We start from the raw sequence: 24619 nt of genomic DNA, 5'->3' as shown, positions 1-24619 counted from the left end.
TCTCAAGGACACACAGAAGTGACAAACTTCAGAGAACAGGAACACATCCTACTAGTTTCTCTCTGAGCACCCACAGTTCATTCTCTTTCCACAAGGTGGCAGCAGGCAGAAAGAAATGACCCTGGACAACAAGTTACTCCTCTAGTGGTTTGCTGGGGCTTTGAGTCATTTCTTTCAATTTAAAGAGATGTTTAATTGCTATGCTGCAGTGGTTCTGCTTTCATGACAAATTTAGGCGCACAAAAACAAGCATAGCTGTACTAATAAATAAACAAAATGATTACTCACCAACTGTACTCATTCAACACACAACATTCATATTTTTTATATCATAATGACAAATGACACAAGCATAAGAGAAAATAACGATATTACGCTGTTCCTAAAACTGTACAAACCTTTTCATATAGTCAAAATAATTTTAATTGACAGTTTAAGTGGTTGCTATATTTTGTCTGCAGTGCATTTCATACAGGCCAGCAGTGTTTTATCACATGTGGACATTTCCTGGCTGGAATGAAATGAACATCAATTGTGTCTGGTATGGGGAAGGACGCATAGCAGATCCTCATTAGGGAATACTTTATCTTTTCCTGACAAAGATATATGTCCCATGTCTCTATAGCGCTCTATGCCACAAAGTCCCTCCCATTTCTGAGAAACCTTACTTCATAATCCAAACCACATGCTGTATTTTTTTCTCAGAAGTGTATATCACACTCCTGCATATCCGAAAGAATGATGAATGTTACTGTTATTGACGTTTCTTTGTGCTGCAGTGACATATCCATTTCTACCACTCACTGGCAATTCAATAAGAATACAAAGCTAGAATGCATTTTGATTTAGACTCTGACTGACTCCAACCCTTAGTTTCTAATTTCTCTTTTGCTATCTTCATTTTTACTGTCTGTCAGTCTGTCTCTTGGAAAAGACTGATGGTATCTGCACTCCATCACACCCCCCACCCCCCCACCCCACCCCACCTCTCTCTCTCTCTATCTCTCACACACAAAGACATACACACCACAAGCAGCACCTCACATTCAATACTTTCAACCATTACACCCAAATATTATGTAAGGGGGTGACAAACAGTGGATCCCCCCTCCCCCCCCTCTCTTTCCATCTCTCAGTTCTCTCCCCAGGTTTGATTTGGAGAGAGAGTGTCAAACCGAGTCCTAGAAAAAGCTTCTAAATGTTTCATGCTGTTTCATCATGGGGAAGAGAGAGGTTTGCTGTGCTGCTGAAGACTCACGTGTTCTTCCTCCCAAAGTGTGTGTGTGTGTGTGTTTGTGTGTGTGTGTGTGTGTGTGTGTGTGTGTGTGTGTGTGTGTGTGTGTGTGTGTGTGTGTGTGTGTGTACTCCCCAGCCCATGCAAGAATAGATATGAAACCAGAGGCTCACATGCACACAGACACATGTTAGTCCACACGCACATGCTTGTGGGTAATTTTTTGGAGGACGCTGTAATTATTTACCTTTTATCCTTTAACCATACAGCAATACATGCCTTATTCCATTGGGGGAAAAAACGTTTTATATTCTGCTCTATACAAGTACAGTGAAAACATCTGTAAGTTTGTATTTGTCGGCAAGTGTGACTTATGATAGAGACATACTCTAGCATGTAATGTATAATCATGTATACTTACCCTCTCTCTCCTGTGGCGTTGAGAGGGCAGTTTTTGTTTTGTTGTTACAGTATTTTTCTTGGCTTAGGCTATGTTGTGCTGTTGTTCAATGTGTGTCATATAGAGTTCATTTCCATGAGCCCTAAATCATACTGATCCATGTCTTCGTCACTCTGTGTCTTCAGTGGAACGTTGTTGGAGATTCATGTTCATACTCCCTGTGCTGAAACCTGTTGCAACTAATCCTTTTAGCCAGATTGAATATGTTCTTAATGGCTTGTGTGGCCAAACGGGTTTTTAGAAAACATGGTGTCCCATAAATAGTAAGCTTTGATGAAAACAGTGCTGTTTAGGATGAGCCAAAGCTGAGAACAGTTCCTCTTTTTTTTTTACGCACACTGCTCAATGCGACCCCCTTGCTGAGCAACGTGCCCCAATTAAAAATCGGTTTGCAACTGTGGATTTTAAGTGACAATCGTCAGATCACCCCGCCCCCCTTTTTAGATGTGCACTATCCCAAAGGACTGAGACTGTCCCCTGCAACATCCACCCAGCATTTACCAGTTTACCCCCCCCCCCCCTTTAAAAATGGCTTTACATATTTTTTACTCATATCTATACCTTTTCTCCCAGTACGTCATTCTTTCTCTATACATCCCTCTGAGAATTCCTAATACGAACCTCAATCACGTATGATTGCGTTAAAAGAGTTGGAGAGAGAGGGAGCGAGAGAAGGGGGTGGGAGGAGGGGGGGGTGTCCATGCACCGCGACCATTCACTCTCGCTGTCGGCGATGTAACACACCGGGCAGCATCCATTCGGGACGCACTGGAAATGATGCTTAGGTTACTGTATTATTTGTGCGTTACAACAAAAAGCACTCTGGCGTGTGTTCGCCTCAACTAATTGTTGCTTTTTCAGACGAGAATCCCTCCCTGCAGGCTTCAATTACATCTCTGCAGCATCCTTGCAGAGCAGCCTTTGCTGCCGATTCCATTTTTCCGGCTGCATTTAGAGGTGCCATCGACGGAACCGGAGAGTGGACTCGCATATCTGGGCTCCGGCACAGCACCGGGGACGTGCAGCGGACGGTCTCAATTCGATGTGCATGGAGTAAATAATTAGAGGGGAAAAGTTAGGATCATTTTTTTGTCTTTCTAGAGCATGGATTTAGGTTGATGCGAATTATTATAAGGCGTCAGGAAACCAGAGGAGAGGCTGGTGTGCAGATGAGGATTACGAAGTCGTGCTCGTCAGACGCGGCGCTATTCACCTGGAATACCTGAAGCTCTCCAATGACACGCAGCTGCATCAACTTATCAACACTGTTGCATGTTTTCAAGACCGATATGTCGGCCCTCGTGGCCTCGTTTGTAGATTCATGTTTATATAAGATCGGTCGCGGTCGATTCTAAGTCCTGATAGTGCTATAACTCGCAGCGGCTGAATTACACGCTACAGTCCCCTCAAGAGGATGCTGCCAGAAGCGCAATGATGCCAGGGACTGGGATGATTTTCTGATCAGGATGACATTTGGTTGAAACACTCGTGGACCGAAACACAGAATCAACTCTGTCTTTTTTTTAAATTTGCGCCAATAAGCTGCACCAGGATCCGACCACTGCCGAACTAGACTCTCGGTTTTCAGACTCGGTTCGGGGAGATGGCCGCGATCGCCAGCTCCCTGATCCGGCAGAAACGCCAGGCGAGGGAGTCGAACAGCGACCGGGTTTCTACTTCGAAACGTCGCCCCAGCCCGAGCAAAGACCCCCGCTCTCTTTGCGAGAGACATTTCTTGGGGGTCTTCAGCAAAGTCCGTTTCTGCAGCGGCAAGAAAAGACCCGTTCGGCGGCGACCAGGTCAGTGCTGTAGAATTGTTTGCCTGATGTGTGTTATGTGTGCGTATGGAAGCGGTTTCCCCAACCCCCCACCCCGCCCCTCTTTGGAGCAGCAGAAGCATTATACTGCAGTCAAGGGCTCCAATCTGAACCGGAGGAGAAGGTAGATTTTCTTCGCGGTGCGAAAAATCCACCTGTTCCATTAGGTCTTCTTGTTGTCTGTCGATCCACCGTACGACACAATCCTTCCCTACAGACCATAACAGAAACAGCCTGAATGTATAGGAAATTATCCATAGGCTGTGACATTACCCCTTTATTTATTTAAGCACTGCTTTGATCAGAATTATGAATTGCCATGAAACAAAAATTGATGCCACTGTATCCCAGTCACAAAAGCCTGGGCTGGCTTTGTAGCAAAAGCAATATATTACATTCCAGTCTTCAATTTTGCACACTTAATTTTTGCACCCCTTCCCATTCAAAAACACTTGAATACAGTCAAAAAGAAAGGCTGCTTTAAATTGCCCAATTCAATATTAATGCAGATTGGGGTACAGAGGGGAGATAATTTGCACCGCAGTGCACCAAGGCTCTTTTCAGATTAAATGTTTTAATGGTAAATGTTTATTGCAGAGAGGGAGCTTTACTGCAGTGAAGGGAGGTATAGCTTTAGTGATTAAGAGCTATTCTGGCTGTATTGATAGACAGGCTCCGAGCCTACTACTCTCCATGGTATAGCCTTCCCCCATTTTATTCTCCTGGTTCTGTCCGGGTGCACAGATAACAAGCCAGCGGTGCAAGTCACCCCTCCTCGTATCCACATAGTTCTGTTGTGTGATGAACGACAGTTAGGTCCACTCCAGAGTTCCTGTGGACAGACAGGATGAGGAATGAGAAAAGAGGACATACAGAAATACATTTTTAAGACGAAACATGACAGATACCCAGCAGACAGACAGACTAAATTATAGCCCTGTAGACAGGCTGAAAGTCGTCATGCAGCCACAGCAGACAGACAAACAATCGCACTGCCAAGACTGCCACAGAATGTCTGAATAAAAATTAATAAATAACAGACAGACAACACTCAGACTACTCAGGTCTCCAGATACTGTTGGGCAGGTAGGTAACTCCTTCCAACTGACTTATAAGGCCAGATAGAAAGACTAAAGCTCACAGCACAGGGACAGATGATGTATGTCCTCTAACTGATCATCCTTATATTTTCACTGATGCCTTGCCCTATATTTGCATATAAATAGCCGATACACTGGAGAATTTATGAGTTCTGCCTGTTAAAAGATTGTTGTTTTTCCTTCTATTCCCCCCCTTTCGTAAGATGCACCTTCGAAACCTCCACAGGTGTCCCATAAGGGCTGCAGGCTAGGTCAGTAGCTCAGCCTCCATCCGTGTGTGCTGTGTTTCTTCTCGTCTCCACCCCATCTCGCGCCCATGTCGACTCCCCCTCGGCCAGGGAGGGGGGGGAAGGGGTGGGTGGGGAGGGACAGAGAGGGAGGGAGGGGCTGGGGGCTTCAACACCTGTCTGACAGCCGACGACCCTCTCCCTTGCTGAATTCTTCTTTTTCCTTTCACCCTTCCTTCTGTGTGGCTTTCTTCGATTTTTTTAAGCTTAATTTCTTACCTGTTTTTTTTTTTGTACTAGCTAAAGTTCTCCTAGCCAGTCGTTTGTCGCTCCTCTGTCTCCTCCTCTCCTTGTCTTTGGCTCTGCCTCTTCTCATTTTGTTTCTGCCTCATTCTTTTCGTCAGTCAATGTTGGATCAGTCTTTATCCTCGCTCTTCGTCCTATGTCTGTAAATATGTGTCAAGTACTGCTGTGTAAGTGTAGTAGCGGTCCTTACTGTATTGTATAGTGGTGTATATGGATATGATGTGTTTCTCCCTGTCAAACACTATATCAGAACAGGTGATCATTCACCATTTCATGGTCATGATGCCATTTGTCAACGTATCTAAGTGTTTTTGTCCTTCTGTATTGGTATGAAGTAAATTTATTGACCTTTTTGAATGGTTCGTATCAGCCTTTATGCTACACATACATAGAGTGATGTACAATATGTTGACACTGAAAGGCCTTTTTCATGCACAACACATGTTGTAAGCTCTGGAGCTTAGCTGGAAGTCTGTTTACACACACACAAACATGTACACACACAATTGAGAGTCTGCTAAATGATTGGAAATGATGAGCCGTCAGCGATGGCTCAGGCCCATGTTGAGGCTTTAATTTATGGAAGCGTAGTTATCACATGTAATTTACTGATGTGTACACTCCCATGTGCTTTCACACACACACAAACACACTCATACACACATACACAAGCACACATGCACAGACACACATACACATTCTCCTCACCCTGCCTGTGATGGATGATGAAGGGCCTGTCCAAGGGATTGATGGCCCCACCCCAGGGGTAGGTGAGTTGTGGATTGATGGTCAGGATGATGTACAGTTGAGCAGACGTAAACCCAGTCTAGCTGGGGGTCACAGATAAGTCTTTATATGGGTTCTTTTCTCCACACACGTGTCTATTGTACAAAATAAATATAGAGGTAATTATTGCAGTGATCAGCTTTCAAGAAAAGACTTAACATCTGCTATTGAAGACATATTTATGTTAACTGTATCTGTATCTGTCTCTCTGAATACCAAATTTGAAAATGTTTCTCTCTGCCAAATTGTGTGGGGGTTTTATGTGCCTGAGTGGACTGCACTGAATTGCATGACTTCCCAGTCTTGTTATGACCTTGGACAACAGTCAGGCTTACTTATATTCCTTTATTCAAATCCCATACATCATTTATTGAACCATGTGATGTAGCGTAGCTCAAGTGACAAGGAAGGTGGTAGGCAGGTGGACCCAGGCTGTCATTTGAATGAGTAAAAACTGATTTATTCAGTCTGGCGTAACAACAAAAAGAATGTGTGTCCAAAATGAAAATACAAACACTCAAAATGAACAGGCTTAACTCAAGATACTCAACTAAGGCATGAACAAGTGCACACAGCTACATCTTCATCCTCTGACCTCTTCTAAACCTACATCTCTCCCCTTAAATAGGCCCTCCACTCAATTAGGCAGGACCATTACTGCAGGGGTGTTCTCTCCCTCTTACAACTGACACTCAACAATGCTACTTGTATCAGTCAACACTGTTTACCACCAATCATTCCCAACATTTCCATAAGCCAAAACAATAAATCAAATTCATGAAAACCAAGTAAAATAAATCCCCCCATGCTTAGTCCAACCCACTGCAAAGACAATGCATAATTTAACTAAAACTAAACCCAATAAAGATTAACCGTATACGTCTGTTTTATTTTAATCAAAAGTTTGGTGAATGTAAATTGTAACCAAATATAATGCAAAACAAACAAACCCAGGATAGTATGTATCTGCATATAATTACTGGTAAACTAATGGTTTAAACAAACATACATAGTCAAATTAATAAGTTAGCTGGTGTTGATGGTGAAAAAAGGAGGAGACAAATGATGGGTTTCACCCACTTTGTCACAGACTATGTCATGTGCTTGCAAAAGGAGCATTTTCAGCCACCAAATGTTGATTTATGCACAAAAATTAAAGCAAGCACCAATTCAATTGTGACAAAATGCATAACTTGTTTCTTTTGTCAGACAGACAGTAAGCAAGGGATTATTAATGTCCAGCATATGACTGACTGTCTGTAATATGCTGGAGTCGCTTTTGGGTCAAAATCTAATTGTAGACTACTGCTTTTACACAAAATCAAAAAACCTGCTGGACATTAAACACACCACTGACACCACACTTCCATTTTCCCTCAGATAAACATATTTTTGGACACATTCATTTTTCCTGGTATTGATACAGATACCTTCTAGTGGCCTTTGTAAATATGATCTGGAGAAGCGATGCAGTACAGATGTCATACTATACATAAGGTGACAAATTTCCATATTAGGAGAAGGTGAGTCTGGTGGATAACTAAATAGATAGATGGCCAAAAAATGTACTTAGCTGCAGGAGAATGAAGGAGACTTTTCGTCTCATGGGTCCAACCACGAGTTTTGACAGTTTTTAAAAAACTGAGCTACCATCATCGTGGTGTTGCCATTGTGATGAAGATTGTTTAACTTTAATGCAGTAGCAGCTTTAACCCACAAGTTCAAGTTGTCATTTTAATTCAAACAATGATCTTTCCTTAACCCTAACCAAGTGGATTTTGTGCCTAAACCTAACCAGACCCAATTGTTGCACCTTAAAACATAATTATTTTTTAACAGTGATTTGTGACAGTTTTGGAAAGCGGCATATGAGTGACAAAAATGCTTCTATTGGTGATTCTGGAGTGCATGGTACAATCTACCTATGTGGTCGTTTAATTATGAGGACGTGTTCGGCCGAGAGGCTTTCATTTCCCCAAGCTAATCCTCGTTTCCACCTGCTCCCCTGAAGTGTTGAGTGCCTCTAGCAGCACCCTGGCCAGGTGCCAGGTGTCAGCCTCAAAGTTTGTAGGTCAGTTCAGGGTTATTGCAAAGAAAAACTCTAGAAACTTTAGGTCAGTTTCCCTTAGGTCGAGGTATAGCACTGGAATCAGTCTGGGGAAAACTTGTTGCTTGTAAAAATTCAAATTCTCTTGGTAAAGAGATGACTTTCATTGAATGTCATACTAACCAAAAAAATGCACAGTTGCTTCATACCAAATAAAGAAACCATTGGCATGTCAGTGTGTATTGCAGTGCGACTTCAAAATGGTTTTCAAATGATGCACAAGTAGTCATTTTTCTGTAGTAGATACAGTATGACACGATGAGAAAGTGACAACATTCTCATTGATTTCCTGTCATGATGTTTTCATCATAAAGGCCTTCCAGTCAAACGATTGTTTACCCTCTTTTGGGGATCATGGGTGTAACAGATGACTCATTGCAAACTGTCCATCATAGGCTTATTGATATTCAACAGCTGATAAGAGATAAGTTAAGTGATCTTAATGCTGTAAGGTTTTAAAATGAGTCTAGCAAGCAACTACAGAGACTGGACTGTGCCGCAGTAATAATAAGACTTTTTCAATGTTAAAATGTTTAATGGTTAACTAAAATTGACTATTTAATTGACAATATTTAGACATCTACAACGATTTTAAAATTATTTGTACACATCAATACAAGTTAATTTATGTGAAAGTGAAAAATAGTCTACTTATTTTTGTGGTACATTCCAGCCTCCACTGCCAACTTTCCTTTATTGATTGAACCCTGTACATTTGATGTTTGTGATACATTTCCTCTATAATACATTTCAGCATTTAAATGTTTTTATTATAAACAGCTGTGAGTGTGCAAACGCTTAGCCGAGGGATCCACTCATTTGTATGTTTAAAAATTATGAGAATGTCATTCTGACATATTCTTGGTGGGGTTGGGGCTGTGGCTTGGTCGACGGTTTGTGTGTATGCGTGTGTACATGTCTGTGTGTGTGTGTGTATCGTGTGTGTGCATGTGTTACAGAGCCGCAGCTGAAAGGCATCGTGACACGACTGTTCAGCCAGCAGGGCTTCTACCTGCAGATGCAGCCGGATGGAACCATCGACGGCAGCAAGGACGAGAACAGCGACAACAGTGAGTGGAGCATTATGGAAGCTACAGCTTCCAGCATAAAACATTTAATGGCAATGAGTCACTTAGTTATGTAATATTATAACATTTTATATGCTGTGCTTTATCATTTTTAATTGTATATTCAGTCTTATATAACTGATGTCAAAATTAGTTTAATAAGTCTTCGATGGAATTTGATCCTTAACACAAAAACCCCCCATTATTTTAAAGGGCACTCCACCAAACTCCACAAGACAGAATAGGCTCTTTTCTGCATGTGGTTATGTAATAGTATGCATGAGATATAAATGTGTCAAAACCTACTCAGATGGTTTATGAATTCTTATTCACTCCTCTCAAAAGTATACCTTTTACAGTGAGTAAACACATTATTTATAGACCTTTTAGTATTAAAATGTCTATGCCTAAATTAAATTAAAGCCAGGATCCCTGCCCCAGCCTTACTAAGTAAAACATTTCTACTTTGTACACTGCATGATTGTATGTGTCACATTGTTTTGATTGATTTAGCTCTAAAGCCTGTGTGATTATCACAGCAGAATTTCCTTCCTGGAAAAACCCATCACCTGAAACAACTGTAGCCCTACAGCTCCCTTGTCACAAAGAGCCACTTCTTTGCAATATTTCACCACCAATCGACTTTCCATACTGGGCTACCAGTGGATAAATAGTCCCCAGGGTCTATTCCCCTAAAGCTATCCCACTCCTTCTGCAGCCCAGTGGAACAGAAAAGGGGGAAATCAGTATAGTCTTTTGTAAATCTTCTATATTAAAACATATATGCTTTTGTAATCATTCCCCAGGATATGAAGGCTCAAATAAGGGAGATATGTTGGCGAAGAATAGTCATCAAAGCGATAATGACGACACTCCCAGTCTGGAGCGCAGCCAGACAGGAAACCAATCATGACCTTTCTTCTCTAAAACATCCTGCCAATCTTATAGACAGCCGGAGCCAAAGCTGCTGGACCGTAGCAGTCACGAGGAGAAAAGAGCAGTCTCTCCCTGTCACTTGTCATTTTATGTTTTATGAGGGGCTATACCCTCAGTGAGAACCACTTATACCATAGTCCAGGAGAGGGTAATCAGAATGAAAACGATTACTGTGTAGCAGTTAAAAAAAGTTGAGAAAATGAAATTCACATATTTTCCCTTTGAATTTTGAGCACATCACTATTTTTTTTGCACCCTTTGTGTTAAAAAGGTTTTTGGCTGATGAGGTTTTTGTTATATGCAAGGGTTTCCCCACCTCTAAGTAATCCTCTTGTTAAGCAGTCCCGCTGGCCCAGGGATAGAGGAATGGAGTGAATAATTCAGCCACAGGAAACTAAAAATACCACCTTTCTCCGTTTGTACCCAATGAATAATTCCTCAAGCTTAAAGAGACAGTCCGAAAGAAGACACAGAAAGAGAGGAATGCTGGAGGTTCAGTGAGAGGAATTTTAGGTGTTTTGAATGGAAGACAGAGACAAAATGGTGTGATTAAGAGAAGAAAGACGATTTTAATATTCAGGTCTTGCACTAAAGTATTGATTGCCCAGCTGGATTATTAGAATAATAGATTATCGCCACTCTTGAACCATGCCATCTTCTGACCTGCAACATCCTTGGCAGCAAATGGAATACAGTAATTTATTTTTAGGGGGAGGTTCAGTGGAACTGATGGGATTGAGGAACATGATGCTGCATACTAGGTGTGACCTAAACCCAGGGCACATTTCAGTACCATTTTTTATTATTTAATACATTTCTGCACTGAATGACAACCAGATGTACTGAGACAAGGACACAACTGTACGGGAAATTGTTTTAGTGGGATAAATCCATTATAAAATGAATGGAATTCTGCTAATAAAAATCATATATACATATATACAGCATATACATATATACAGCATATATATGTATATGTGTGTATATATATATGTATATAATGTATATACATATATATATATATTATAATAGCCAGAGATACGTAAAACGTAAGATTAAGTAGTGAGTATGACTGACTGCAGGGTTACACTTAACTAACTGCAAGAGCTGTGAAACACCATTCAATTAATTAACACCCATGTTCAAATTTGAACAGTTATTAATTTGATCGTCCTCAGTTGATTGCCTTCAGTAATTACCTGCACACACTGAGGCTCCAGAAAGATACTGCTGGTGATGACACACCTGCGGTATCAAGCGTTCACACTCCATCTGTCTCTGATGCTTCTGGTTGATGGATGGAGATGAAGCTAGACTTTTTTATTAGTTGAAGACCCAGCCTCTAATTTCAATTACGTTATAAAACCTGGCATGAAGAATGAGTGCAAACAGATTTAAGACATCGTTAAATGTTTTACATAATCACAAATACTAACACACAGAGTACTTTTACAGTATATGCCAGCTCCCCCATCTCCCATCCAAAGTGGTGCCCTTGGCATTAGAAGTTTGGCTCAGTATTTCTCTAAACCTTCCTCCAGGGTTTATTCCCTGCTGCGCCAGTATTCCCCACATTAAATGGACTTCCTTTAACCTACCTGCTGGATTTTCTTGTAGAAAAGATTACTGCTCTGCTGGAAGACTTGCCATTTCAGGGATTTTGCTTTATTGGCTTGTTTGAACTCATTTGTCTGTCCCTTTGACGATAGAAGATCCCTGGAAATCTCTTAATACTGTACCTGCACCAGCCTAGCTTCTCTCCTTTTCTCGGTGAGAGATGGGATTGAGGGTATTAAGTAAGAGGAATCGTCTTCAGAATAGTCATCAGGTACTCTAACAGCAGTCAGTGCAGCTGTGATTATGGAATCCATCAACTGCTGGAGCCGCAAATAGAAAAAGCCGGACATTTAGGTAGCCGAATGACCGCTCCTGCCTGTTGTCATTTTTTGGCAGGCAAATGAGAGCAGAGATGACAGATCATAATTACAGCAAAATAGTGTACTAGTAAACCATATGTCTCTTTTCCTTCGACTTTTCAAGCCAGGCTATTATGGTGAGTCTTTTTGAGAGCCCTTTTGCAAATATGACAGCTTAGAAAAAGCTAGACTATGTTTGTAAAGGTGGAGGTGCTCTAGGATGAAACACTCCTGGGTTTTAGTGATACGTGATAGAAATGTGGACGGTGCCTGTGAGAGACACTGCCAGTTATTGGCGAGACAAAAGCAGCAGCCATGAAAGGCAAATGGAGAGAGGAGCAAGGGAGCAGACAGAGGGGAAGGAGTGAACTATGACAGAAAAGAGACAGAGGAGAAATAAGAAATTGTGGCCTGAGAATACCAAATTTATGTTGCTGATTACCTCATATTTTTCCTTTATACCTCAAATATATGTGCCTCAAGGGTATACATGACTGCACAGTGGCCAGTGTGTATCATCTGCACCAGTGGCCTGAGGGCAGATTGAAACCATTGGCAGGCGAAAGCAGCATGTCGATATTTATTGAGTGAAATTGAATCTGTTCAGAGGACAGACCTGTGTTGTCACCTCTCCTCTTGTCCCTGCCAGCTTTATCTGATAGTCTCCATCACCACTTGCAGAGCAATCATCCCAACAATACAGGCAGTCTAAATGTCCCCACACATTGTTGGACTGAAGCCCATGAATGTCACAGTCCTGTCCTTAGATTCAGTTGTGCTAACCTATAGCAAAAACAGTAAATGAACCTCTCAGATAACCAAATAATTCCAGTTGCCTCAAATGCAGTAATTCTAGAAAATCAGTGACCTGGATGGATGATAGACAATAATTCAATTCATTTGGGTCATCTTCGTGTTCTACTTGATGCTATGTTTACAGCAAAGCTAAAAACCTTATTTATGTTGCATTGTTCTGTCACATTTGGTGTCAGCAGCATGGTTTTATGAGACTTAAAAGGAGCCAGAAACCAATTTTCTCCATCAGTGTCTGAATGTGATTGATGGGCTCTTCATCAACACACAATGTTCTGCCACAGTAACAGCAGTTTTCAATATTACAAGATATTTCTGCCTGTCTGCTGTTATATTGCTGCTCCTCTCACTACTTTAAATTCACTGTGTGTCAGTTGGAAAAAGGTGATGTGTCCACATACCAATTAGCATTCAGTGATGATTTAATCAATATTTGATGACAACTGTGGGGTTGTTTGCTTTGCTAGGCCAGTGTCAGTCAAATCTGATCTGACCACACCCACACCATCCTGATGAAGCAGATTAGCTGATTATTGATTAGCTCATTATTAAACTTTCAATACACAATATGCCTCATAAGTGACTTTTACTGAGCTCTCCAATTTTGATTGTTGATTATTTAGTTATAAATATCTAATATTACAGAGCAAAATGTCAGGGGCTTCAATGTTAAGGGGCTCTATTCAGATGCCCAATACAAAGTTACATAAATGTATGTCAATGTTCAAATGTTCATCACAAGGCCATACTTTAGTGTGTAATTTTATCACTGTAGTAAATAACATGTTGACATAAAACATTAAAGCCCTAGATGCTCTGCTATGCCGTTCATCATTTCAGTTACTTGCCACCAGGAAGTTTTGTAAGCTTTAACATTTAAGGAATTGTTGGAATTGAAATACACTATATTAGAATGGGTTATGTGCTGGGTTATTTCCTGGCGAGACAGAGCGACTTCCTCGAGTCTCCTTGATTTTGCCAGGCAACCTGCGTAGACTCCAAGGAGTTACTGCGCCCAGCCAAGAAATAGTCTGACTCATAACACTCCCTGAAAGCACAACATGTCCTTTTTTATCCTCTGGTTTTTGTGCTTTTTCTCCATTTGCCCTATTAAAGGCTATAAATCTGTCAGTGTGCTCCGATCCTTTTTATCTCTGAAGTTTGCTCTCCTTGTTCTGACAATCACCTGATTCATCAGAGAACCCCGTTTCACCTACCCTTAGGTTTTTGTACTGATTAAACAAATTACATATAGCATGTTAATTAGTGAGCTTCAGAGGTGTTTGTAGGCAGAATTTGTTACCTTTTGTTTCCCTCTACAGACATGAGAGTGGTATAAATCTTCATCTATCTCGGCGAGAAAACAAATAAGCCTATATTCCAAAATGTCAAACTATTCCTTTAATGTGTCACTGTTATACTGAGGCGCTTTAGTGTTGCCATTGTCTCTGCCCTGTATTATTGACTTTACTGCTGAGCTGACAAATAGCCAAAAAATAGAGATCAGAGGGCTGTCATGTCTACAAGGGTTAAGTGAAAACTCAATCGTCCTATTCTGTCCTTTGTCTCTGATGGTCTCTCTTTTGTCTCCGTCTCTTTGTATCTGTCTGTCCGTCCCTCCCTCCCTCCCTCCTTATCCCTCACTCTGTCTGCTCTGCAGCCCTGTTTAATCTTATTCCTGTGGGTCTGAGAGTGGTGGCGATCCAGGGGGTGAAGAGTGGCTTCTACATTGCCATGAATGGCGAGGGCATGCTCTACAGCTCGGTGAGATACAACCCCAACCCCTTTGCACTAGTCGCAATGTTAGGTTGTGCACGTGTGTGCGTAATCAGCATGCGTACTGGTTCATTTACATGAGTTGCGTTTTGTTCTGTTTGTTGTCTCTTTTAATATCCCACTGCAGCAAATAGTCAGCCCTTCCAAACCCTTTCATCTCTGCTCTATTCAAGAGCTCTTCAGATGTGCCTTTGTTTTGCCGTGCAGCACTTATTCCCCCCCCTTTGTTGTTGAAGCAGCACTGCGCATGTTTTACATTTAATTTGGCATCAAGTTCAGTGCTCAGCCCTTTTAAAAATTGCTTCTTCTTCTTCTTTTTTTACTGGCTGCTAACAGAGGCTCGTTATGTAGTGGCCATGAAGAGAAATCCCATCGAATTTCCTCGTCTTTTGATGCGGATGATGAAGCTTTGTTCAACTTTCATCCTGATTTCTATTCACAATTCTTGTTGTTATGAAGCAATACTTTACTGCAAAGATATTAATGCAATCTTAGGGACATGCTTTCACTTGTTTCTCATGTAAATTTTTCTTTCAGGAATGAATCTGAACCATATGTCATTTTACCCCCAATGTTCTGCATAGTTATTAAAGTTTAGAACTTGCTTTGGGGGCGAAAAAAAGTTGAATTATCTCACAGCATTAAAATACATTCAGCTCTCAGTGGGGGAGTAAATATTGTGAGGATGGATTTCTTATTGCAGTATAAGATGTTAGAAGCATATAGGCAAGTGTGGGTAGCAGATGCACGGGCGGGGGTGGAGAGAGTCATGGATGTCAGTTGGAGAAAACATTACGTCGTGGCTGCTTGCATTGAGGATGAAGATGTTCTGGAGCACATTTGTGGAAATGAGTTGCAGTGGGAGAGAGAGAGAGAGAGAGTGTGTGTGTGTGTGTGAAGGAGAGAAAGAATAGCAGAAGAAAAATTGGGTGGGGGCATAGACAGAGATACAGTATGTAGACAGGAAGACATCCTTAGTTGGCATCGTTATATAACCTCCAGTTGCATGGTTCCTAATCCAGCTGAAGACGGTATTACAGAAGAAAGAAGAGGATGTGAGGGCGTTGTTCCCACAAATCTATGCTGAGGGAAACATTGGCTGCAGTCTGATTACCAGAAAGCCACGACAAACAACTGGCAGGAGCTGGAACTCACAAACTGCCCATCAACCTTTTTCAAAAATACTCTAAGGGACACAGTGAGCCAGCATCTTCTTGTATTGCAACTTACATTCATTGATAAGGGAGCAGCTTTAGTGTGAGACAGACAGGAGAACTTTTTGAAATAGACCAAATAAATGGCGTTCATGTCGCATTTTTCTTTCCACACGCACTTGAATAATTTTAGTGAAGTCTAGTGAATTCAGTGCCAGCATTCTAAGGTAATTCTCACTCAGTACAACTTGTGCAACTCAGATTGTATGAGCACTCACAAGTGAGAGGAACGTACAATAAATGTGCAGGCTGTTATGACTCATAGACAAATTCATTCATAACTAAAGGCTCATAAACAACACACAATCCACAGCTCTACTAGGAGATTTGAAATAACCCTCCACCCACCCATCTATTTGTAATTAAAGTTTCAACAGTGCCCAGACAGCTATCTTTAATTCATTAAATCAGCGCCATGTTGGGGATGCTGTCTGACCCCCCACATGTACGCCCACCTTTGATGAATTTGTGTCAGAGTACATGATTATTAATTAAAATGATTCAGTACCTTAGTGTCAAATGGCAGCTTTCAGCTTGACAAACATGACTCTCCATTTATCCTTTTAATTATCATTTTTATGGGCGCCGGAACAAATTTTTGACCTTTCTATCACAAGCAAAGGGAGTGTTTGTCAGAAGGTGAGACATTTTAGCAGTAACAGTTGAAAGGCTGATTTAATTAAAGACATGGAGTGAAAGCGCCCACAGGCCATATGGAGGCAGTCCGGTTGCTCTGATGTGATGGGAATTTAGCATGCATTGGTTAGGAGAATGAAGGTGGTAGGCTGGATCACAGGGAGGCTTGGAGAGCCACAGAGTGCTCATAAAAAAAAGCCCAAATTAACAACCAAAACACTGGATGGAGCCTCTGTTTCTCATGATCTAATTCACCAATACAGTTTGTAATACAGTGTATCTCACTATAAAGTTTCTCCCTGCCTGTTTTTGTTGACTTGTTTTGTCTTCCTAACATCTGAGAGCAGAGATGCACAGCTCTCTCCCTCGGCCCCCTTTGGGAGATAATTACTGAGGGATATCCTCCTACCTCTCTAACACTCTCTCTCTCTTTTTCTTTTTTTTTTCTCTCTACTTCCTTGCACTGTCTTGTTAGCGAGGGAATGCGACAAGCTTTCTCTTCTCTGTGTCAGTAACCAGGAGGAGTCTCAGAAGTTGTTGTGTTGGCACTGCGAGTTTCAGAAATCTTTCATATAGGTTTCAGGTAATTAGTGTAGTTGAATTACTGTTACTGTGGATCAGATCAATTAGGTGGCTGGGACATGTTGGTTGCTGGTTTGCTTTTCTTGCCTGGACTGCAGAGCTTTACTGTTTTTAGGCTGTCGCTGATTGGAAGCTGATGTAGCCATGGGTGAGCAGGGTGATAGCACTTGTGTGGAGTGTTTAGAGATGAAGTGCGTGGGGGCTGAGCATCTACAATGAAGAGTTCCCTTCCATTATTTATAACACTTCTCAATATGACCTAGTTTACTGCACACCAGTAACTACTGTTCTATCGTTCTATCATTCTATCGTTTTATCTGTCTGTCTATCTATCTAGCGCTCTATCTATCTAGTGCTCTATCGTTTTATCATTCTATCCATCGTTCTATCATTCTATCGTTCTATCTATCTATCATTCTATCTATCTATCGTTCTATCTATCATTCTATCTATCATTCTATCTATCGTTCTGTCATTCTATCGATCTATCTATCTATCTATCGTTCTATCTATCTATCTTTCTATCTATCGTTCTATCGTTCTATCAATCATTCTATCAATCACCTATCATTCTATCAGTCATTCTATCTATCTACCTGTCTATCTGTCTGTCTGTCTTATCTATCAGTAGTTCTGTCTATACCATCTAAATTTTAGTGCTTCTTATTTATGTCACAGAAAAAGAAATATGTCACAGTAAAACCTTCACGCAAGGCCCTGGGGGAGTTGGTGGTGTGTCAGGGGAGAGTTTCAGATTTTGTTCTAGTGAAAAATGATAATGGGTCCCATGTCTTAGCCTTTCTGTGAGCAGTTGTTGTTGTGTTGACTTAGAAGTTGGAAGTCATGTGTGCACTCCGGCTCCAGCTAATGATCTTTTTCTTTTTTCTTTTATACTGTATTGCTATAAGGCTGTAAAATGTCAAAGTAGTAAAAATGGTAATTTCCAAAGCCCAAAGTGACATTTTAAAATTGTATTTGAGAAGCTGGTAACAGCCAATGTTTGGTGTTTTTGCTTGATAAATGACCTCAATAACAAATTCACTATCAAAATTGTTGGACATTAATTTTCTGTCAGTCTGAAAAATTATAATTTGAATAACTGTTTCAGAGCTACTGTGCCGGCACATTCTACAGTTGCATGTGTGTGTTGACAATGCTAATGACAGATAATGGATTGTAAGTGCTCTCTGAAGGGTAAGAGAGGGAAAAAAAGAGGAGAGGGAGAGTAAAGAGCAGCATGAGCAGAATGATACATAAAGTACTTAGGGAAAAAGAAAATGTTGCAATCAGTATTTTCTCCATGACCACAGGAGCATTAGTATGTGTTTGTGATTTGATTTTAGCTGCTAACGCTTAATGTCTTTTCTGGAAGACGTTAAGGATGGAAAACACGCAAGCAAGTAATTTACTATCTGAGTGAGACAGAGAAAAAGATAAACAGGATGGGGAGGACAGGACAGGGAAAGAAAAAGAGTGAGAAATAGTTTTTCAGTACTAAGTCTAGACTGTCCCCGACCTGAATATCACTCTGAATAATAATGAGCTCTTCAGGAGTTCCATGGCAAGCCTGGGATTCTCAGCGAGGCCAAATCTCTCATTTAAATGGGGGTCCTTCCCATATCCTCTGCATCTCTGTCCAAAGTCAAAGAACGGCTGTCAGCAGCAGCAGGGCACCTTAATGCCTCTCTCCTCTGAAAGTGTCATACCGAGCCAAAACTGATTTGGATTCAGAATGCGTTCAACCTAGTTCTGCTGGCAACCCCGTTTCATACTCATTACATATCAATCTTCTTCTTCGCATTTCATTTTACATTTGCTAAACATGCACCCTCACCTCACCACCCACCGTCCAGCAGCCACCAACACAGAAATACACTCATCAACCCCCTAATGTGTGTCTGAAGTGTCCACAGTGAAAGGTGCCATCTGTTTTTCACAAATACAGAGAAACAGATGACACCTGCTATTACAAAATGATTACATTAAAGATACCCTGTGGACTTTTCTTGTAAATCATGTGCATTGTTCATTCTTGGCAGTTAGTGACAACAATCTGTGAGTGTTTTGCACCTATAAAGGTTTACTGAATATGCAACAGTCAATTTCAATATTTTGAAACACTCATTGTTTATAGTAATAGCTAGCCAGTTCTTCTTCCCAACCTTTTGCCAGTGCATTGCTACATTTCTTGGCACATGATTTCACTAACTGTCAATTATTGCAATAGCTTAAAACAGTCATATAGACCCCCTTTTATTTGAGAGCAAAGGCCAATCTTTGAGGTGAATTCCAGTTTCTCTTACTGTCACAGTGACCAATGGCCTCACCTGCTTGGTCATGGATGTACATGTACTCCTCATGTGTGTGCTAGCAGAGCATTAGATATAAATGAAATGGGAACAAGCCTTTAAAAGTGTAGCTTAATGATGAAACCAGCTGTTAAATCCCCACAGGGTACCTTTTAAATTATTACCTTGTTTACAGTAAGATGTGTGCCTATGGTTTAATATCAGTCCATTTAAAACAAGTGGATAAGGACATTTCACGTAGCAACCTTTTGTGTAAAAGGGAAAAAAGGTCAATTGTTTTGTGCTAAACATTAATATTCTATCCCCAGTGTTTGGTCTTTGTCCACTGGGGCACAGGTGCATCCCTGCGTTTATTTATCTTTAGCTCCCTACTGAGTCCCCTAATGGTGGCATGTGAGCAATCCCACATGCCCATTTTCATGAACAAATCCTTTACCTTTCTCCTTCACATCACCACAGAATATAAATACACGTCCTTGTAATGAGTTTACTATCACTAAGCACAGCCTGTTGTGGCACTTTTTTTTCTCACTTGTTTGGTGGTGGCAACAACTTTTGTTGATTATGTATTCCTGGCAGAGGAAGTGACAGGGCAAACCTATTGCTGTGCATTTTAATGTGCAAGAGCATGCATGTCGCATTGAGTTTATGTGTGCGTTTTCTTCCCTGTGTGATCCTGTGGTTCACTTATGTCCATTGAGAAGATCTCATTAATCACAAAAGACTCCAACCCCGTCACGTCACCTCATATTTTCACTCAGTCATCCGCAAACAAGGTAAGTGACTTCAAAGGCACTTACATTCCATTCCTATCATTCCCAAGCCAGTGGTAGGGTACTTTCTAAACTGCTCCAAGCCTTTTCATTGACAGTAACAGAGTGTTGTCCTTGTGAACAGATTTGGAGGGGATTCTACAGCATGTCAGCAGAGCAAAGTGACTGATTGTATAGAGCAGGATAGTAGAGTGCATTTATGTGTTTGTGTAGGTGTGTATGTATACTTGGCCTCATTTGGGCTCACAACAGATGAAGAAGGGGCAAAGCCTGCTGGTGTGTAATGTATCATTGTCTGCTCCCTTCCCTCTCAAACACATATGTTCACACACAAACACACACACCGCCAGACAGGCACAACGTGACCTCTAGCACCCCAACAGAGAGAGAGATGTCTGCTGCTTGACAGTGTGTCAGCAGGCCCAGATAAACTCCCCCGCCAGCTCTCCACAAACCTTGTCCTCCCTCCTGCTGACCAGTGAGACGTTTCCACATGCCGACCATGTGACCTCACCTGTCCAGAGTCCTTTACACAATGTGCCATGCACTGCTGTGTCTTATAACTGTGCAGTTATACTTATGCTGCACTATAGCATGCTGTGCGTGTGAAGACCTAGATACAATTTAAACAGCATGTCTCAGATCTTTTTAACACAGCACTAATAAACAATTTCATATAAGCAACGGGTCAAATGAAGGTAATGTGAAGGTTGTCACTCATAGTGATGAATCCACAACATTATCAACCCACTCTGCAGTTCTCCTTAGGTTCATTGTGTGTTTAGCATCTTTTAATTCATTTTTTTGGTTTTTGTGTGCAGCTGTTTTCAACAAAAAAGCTTTGATAAATCAACAGTATGCAGTGTGCTCAGCATGAACTTGCAGACAGTGTTTGACTAGCTGGTTTCTTTGGTTTTACAGCAATATATACAAATATGGTCAACTATAGTAGAGCATTTGGCAGTGAAAGCGTTATATAGTTTTCTCAGGAGTTGGTTGGTTGGAGAGGGAAAAAAGAGCTAAAAGTGGAGTGTCAGTTCAAAACATGACTCCAAATGAATCATTTTGCACTGTGTATGCTTAATGTGTAAATAGGCAACTCTTTAACACATATGCCATAACAACTTTATGAGGTTATATGTCATTTTTATGTTATATGTGTTATGGTATATGAGTTTGCTCTGCCCCCAAGTAGTCAAAAAATTCTATTCATGCTGCATAGAATGCTTTTAGGTTTTTAAGGTCAATTTACCCAAAGTACAATCTACACCTCCTCATATTTCCTCACTTACAGCTAGTGTAACCAACCATTACATTAATTTGCAGTGGTTTTATGACATTTTTCTCAAAGAATTCTCCAATACAATGGATATGAATTAAATTTTGTATGCGGTGCTCAAAGCATTTACAAATTTGACATTTGACAATTTTAAGTGTAGTACTTTTCAGAATTAGTGTGGTTGTTATTCTGGAGAATGCAGGGACTTCTATAGAAAGTAATCCCAATGAAAGCTATCCACCATTGTCAGGTCATCTTTTTCCTTTTCTGGAAGGCATCACATACAAAATTCTATTCACCTCCTTTGTATTGGAGTGAAGGTCAAAATATTCAGAGACCAGTATCTCTAAAACCTTGACAAATTAAACCAAAGTCAAAATCTGCATGGCTAGGCACATACTTTTAAAGACTCTTTCTTATCTACTCTGTACCTGTCATTCTCTCATACACATGCACTGCATACACACACACACACACACAAACACATAAACAGTCACCTCCAGCGGGAAGCCGAGTTGGGTTGTCAGTCAAATGGACAACTTTAAAAGGGTACAGAACTCTGCAGGAGATATTAATGAATGAAATCCAGCACTGACAGCCAAACACACACACTCACACACACACACACACACACACACACACACACACACACACACACACACACACACACCAACATACAGTACAAAGTCTGCTTGAAATCAGATGGTACAACATCCACCAAGCCAGCTGTTATGCATCACCCGCATCTATTTTGGGGACACACTACTTCCCTGCTCTTCAAACTGACTGGCGTTCGTTTTTAATTTAGCTTCTTGCAGACAGGAAGCCTTTCAAATGGAACAGGAGCGCAGGGATGAAGGTGATGAGGTTGGCATCCATCTTGTCATCTTGTCACAACACCTTAATCAGCTCATCTGCTTTATTAAGTATGGATTATGTTTGGGAAAAGTAAAGACACAGTCTTTTGTCTTGCCAATTTAAAGGTCACTGCCACCATTATCTTCATTAAAATATGAACTCAATGTCCAAATTGTTCCAGCTTAGATTAATTATGGATTTGAGAGTCAAGAGCATTGCTTTGTCTCTTGCATTGTCATAGCAATAATCTGATGCTGCTCCCTGTCCTGACAGCGTATCCAATATCTGGTCCTTTCCATTTTTCCTGTCATTGCTCTCCACCTCCTGTCTCTCCCCTTGACTTTCTCCTTGACTTGCTGCTTTGATAATGAAGCTGTGAGATAAAAATCTTCCATTGCTCACCATTATTCTAATAAGACTATCATATTCATTATTTGAATTCCAATGTGTGTGTGTGTGTATGTATGTGTGGGTGGGAGGGCCAACACGTTTACTGACCTTGGCAGTGTGCACATGCCAGCGGTGAGAGCCAATTCTGGCAGAGATATTGCTTTTTTTTTTTCTTAAATGAGTCTTCATTCAAATGATCCTTCTGTTTATTTGCTGTCTCTGTCTGTGTGTGTCTTTGCTATGGATATGGATGCAAATGGTGTGTGCATGCATTGATTTGTATCTACTTTTATGCTTTCTTGTATGTGTGAGCATATATACACATACTTTAACTATATCTTTCATTCTCTCCTTTTTCAGGAGATGTTCACGCCAGAGTGTAAGTTCAAGGAGTCTGTTTTTGAGAACTACTATGTGATCTACTCGTCCACTGTGTACCGGCAGCAGGAGTCGGGCCGGGCCTGGTTCCTTGGCCTCACTAAGGAGGGACAAGTTATGAAAGGCAACAGGGTCAAGAAGACTAAGCCCTCGTCACACTTTGTGCCCAGGCCCATTGAAGGTATGATAAATCTAAAAGAATACGGCATTTAGAGGGCTTTGTTTAGTAGCTTACCATTTACCAAGAGTTGGATGAGGAGATTGATATCACTGTCATGTGTGTATGCTTAGTATCATGCTAGAACCAGTAGCCATTTATCTTAATTTAGCATAAAGACCTGAAACTGGGGTACTTTTTACTGTCTTTGTGTCTTTCATAGTATATTGTGTTGCTGATCATTTAACATTTCTTCAGTTGACATTGGTACAAGTTTATTTTTAAATATCACCTCTAATGTTTTTCTAGTGAGTGCCATGTGCGATAGATGTTATCATGAAAACTTGTCAAGTAATGTGATAAAAAAAAGTGCTGACATGGCTCTAGTTCCCTGTCTTATCCCCTCCAGCCTGGTGTAATTGTCCCAGCCTCTCACACCTGACCTTGTCTGTGTCTGCACATCCATCTCTCCAATCTACTCTCCATTGTCCCCTGTCTGAGCTCCTCTTCTCTCCTTTCCTCTCCTCTCCTCTCCTCTTTACATCTTTGCTACAGTTTGTATGTACAGGGAGCCGTCACTGCATGAGATAGAGGACAAGCATCGCTCCAGGAAGAGCTCAGGGACTCCCACCATGAACGGAGGGAAAGCTGTCAATCAGGACTCCACATAGCATCAGCAGGAGGGGCTTTCCAGCAGGGGGCGTGGCCTCATCCTGACTCAGGGGGAGGGGCCATAGGAAAACTCACCGCTCCCCACCGAATTACGCACCACCATCCCCTCTGAAAAAGAGGGAGTTGCGAGGAGGGGCAATTACTGTAAACCCATGACAACAAAAACAAAAACTGAACTCTTGCCTGTGAAAACTTTTAGATGAATTAATACGATACCAGAGTGTGTGTGTATATATGAATATATATATGCATACACACACACACATATATATATACATATATATGTGTGTGTATGTATATGTATATATATAAAAACATGTATATGTATATATACATTTTCAATCAGGACTTGACTAACATTTTATGCAAAAAAAGAGAAAAAGCTGTGATAAACAAAGAATGGTGGTCTCTCTTCACACAAATACAAATATCTATCATTTCCAATTTATGCTGTGAAAAACAAGCTTTAATACATGTTCAATTTTCATACATTGAGTTTTTTTAAATGCTATTGCACTCTCATACGCTTTATTGTGTTTGTCAATAATAACTATATCATCATCATTACTATCTGTTGATCGTATCATCACAGCTACTACCATGGTTATTCTGGCTTTCTTTTGGATTTTGAGACTAAAAAAAACTTTTTTTTTGTTTTCAATTATTATAACGTATTTTTTTCTCTCACAGATTGATCTTGAATGCACTGTCGCACTACCTGCTCTGGTGTGAGGGTAAGACTGAATGTATTTGACAGTTCTCTGTGTTGGACTCCAATGGAAACAGAGTGCTTAGGGTGGTATGTAATTTACTCAGGTGTGTACTG

The 24619-nt window shown here is 40.9% G+C and overlaps 2 protein-coding genes across 3 annotated transcripts in view; both read left to right on the top strand.

The window, feature by feature from the left end:
• Nucleotides 1-24619, top strand: part of rc3h1b (ring finger and CCCH-type domains 1b) — a 251292-nt gene that overhangs the window by 48401 nt on the left and 178272 nt on the right. The window lies entirely within an intron of this gene.
• On the top strand, nt 3298-23792 carry fgf12a (fibroblast growth factor 12a). Of its 2 annotated transcripts, XM_053330017.1 has the most exons (6): nt 3298-3493; nt 4815-4862; nt 8997-9107; nt 14430-14533; nt 22947-23145; nt 23677-23792. In XM_053330017.1, the coding sequence occupies exons 1-6, from the start codon at nt 3298-3300 to the stop codon at nt 23790-23792; spliced, it is 774 nt and encodes a 257-aa protein (XP_053185992.1). The 2 variants fall into 2 exon arrangements, with proteins under 2 accessions (XP_053185992.1, XP_053185994.1); XM_053330019.1 differs by lacking the exon at nt 4815-4862.

The sequence above is a fragment of the Scomber japonicus genome, chromosome 12, assembly GCF_027409825.1.
Source record: "Scomber japonicus isolate fScoJap1 chromosome 12, fScoJap1.pri, whole genome shotgun sequence".
NCBI lineage: Eukaryota > Metazoa > Chordata > Actinopteri > Scombriformes > Scombridae > Scomber > Scomber japonicus.
Note: the sequence above shows the minus strand (reverse complement) of the source record. Positions and strands in the feature narration are given on the sequence as shown.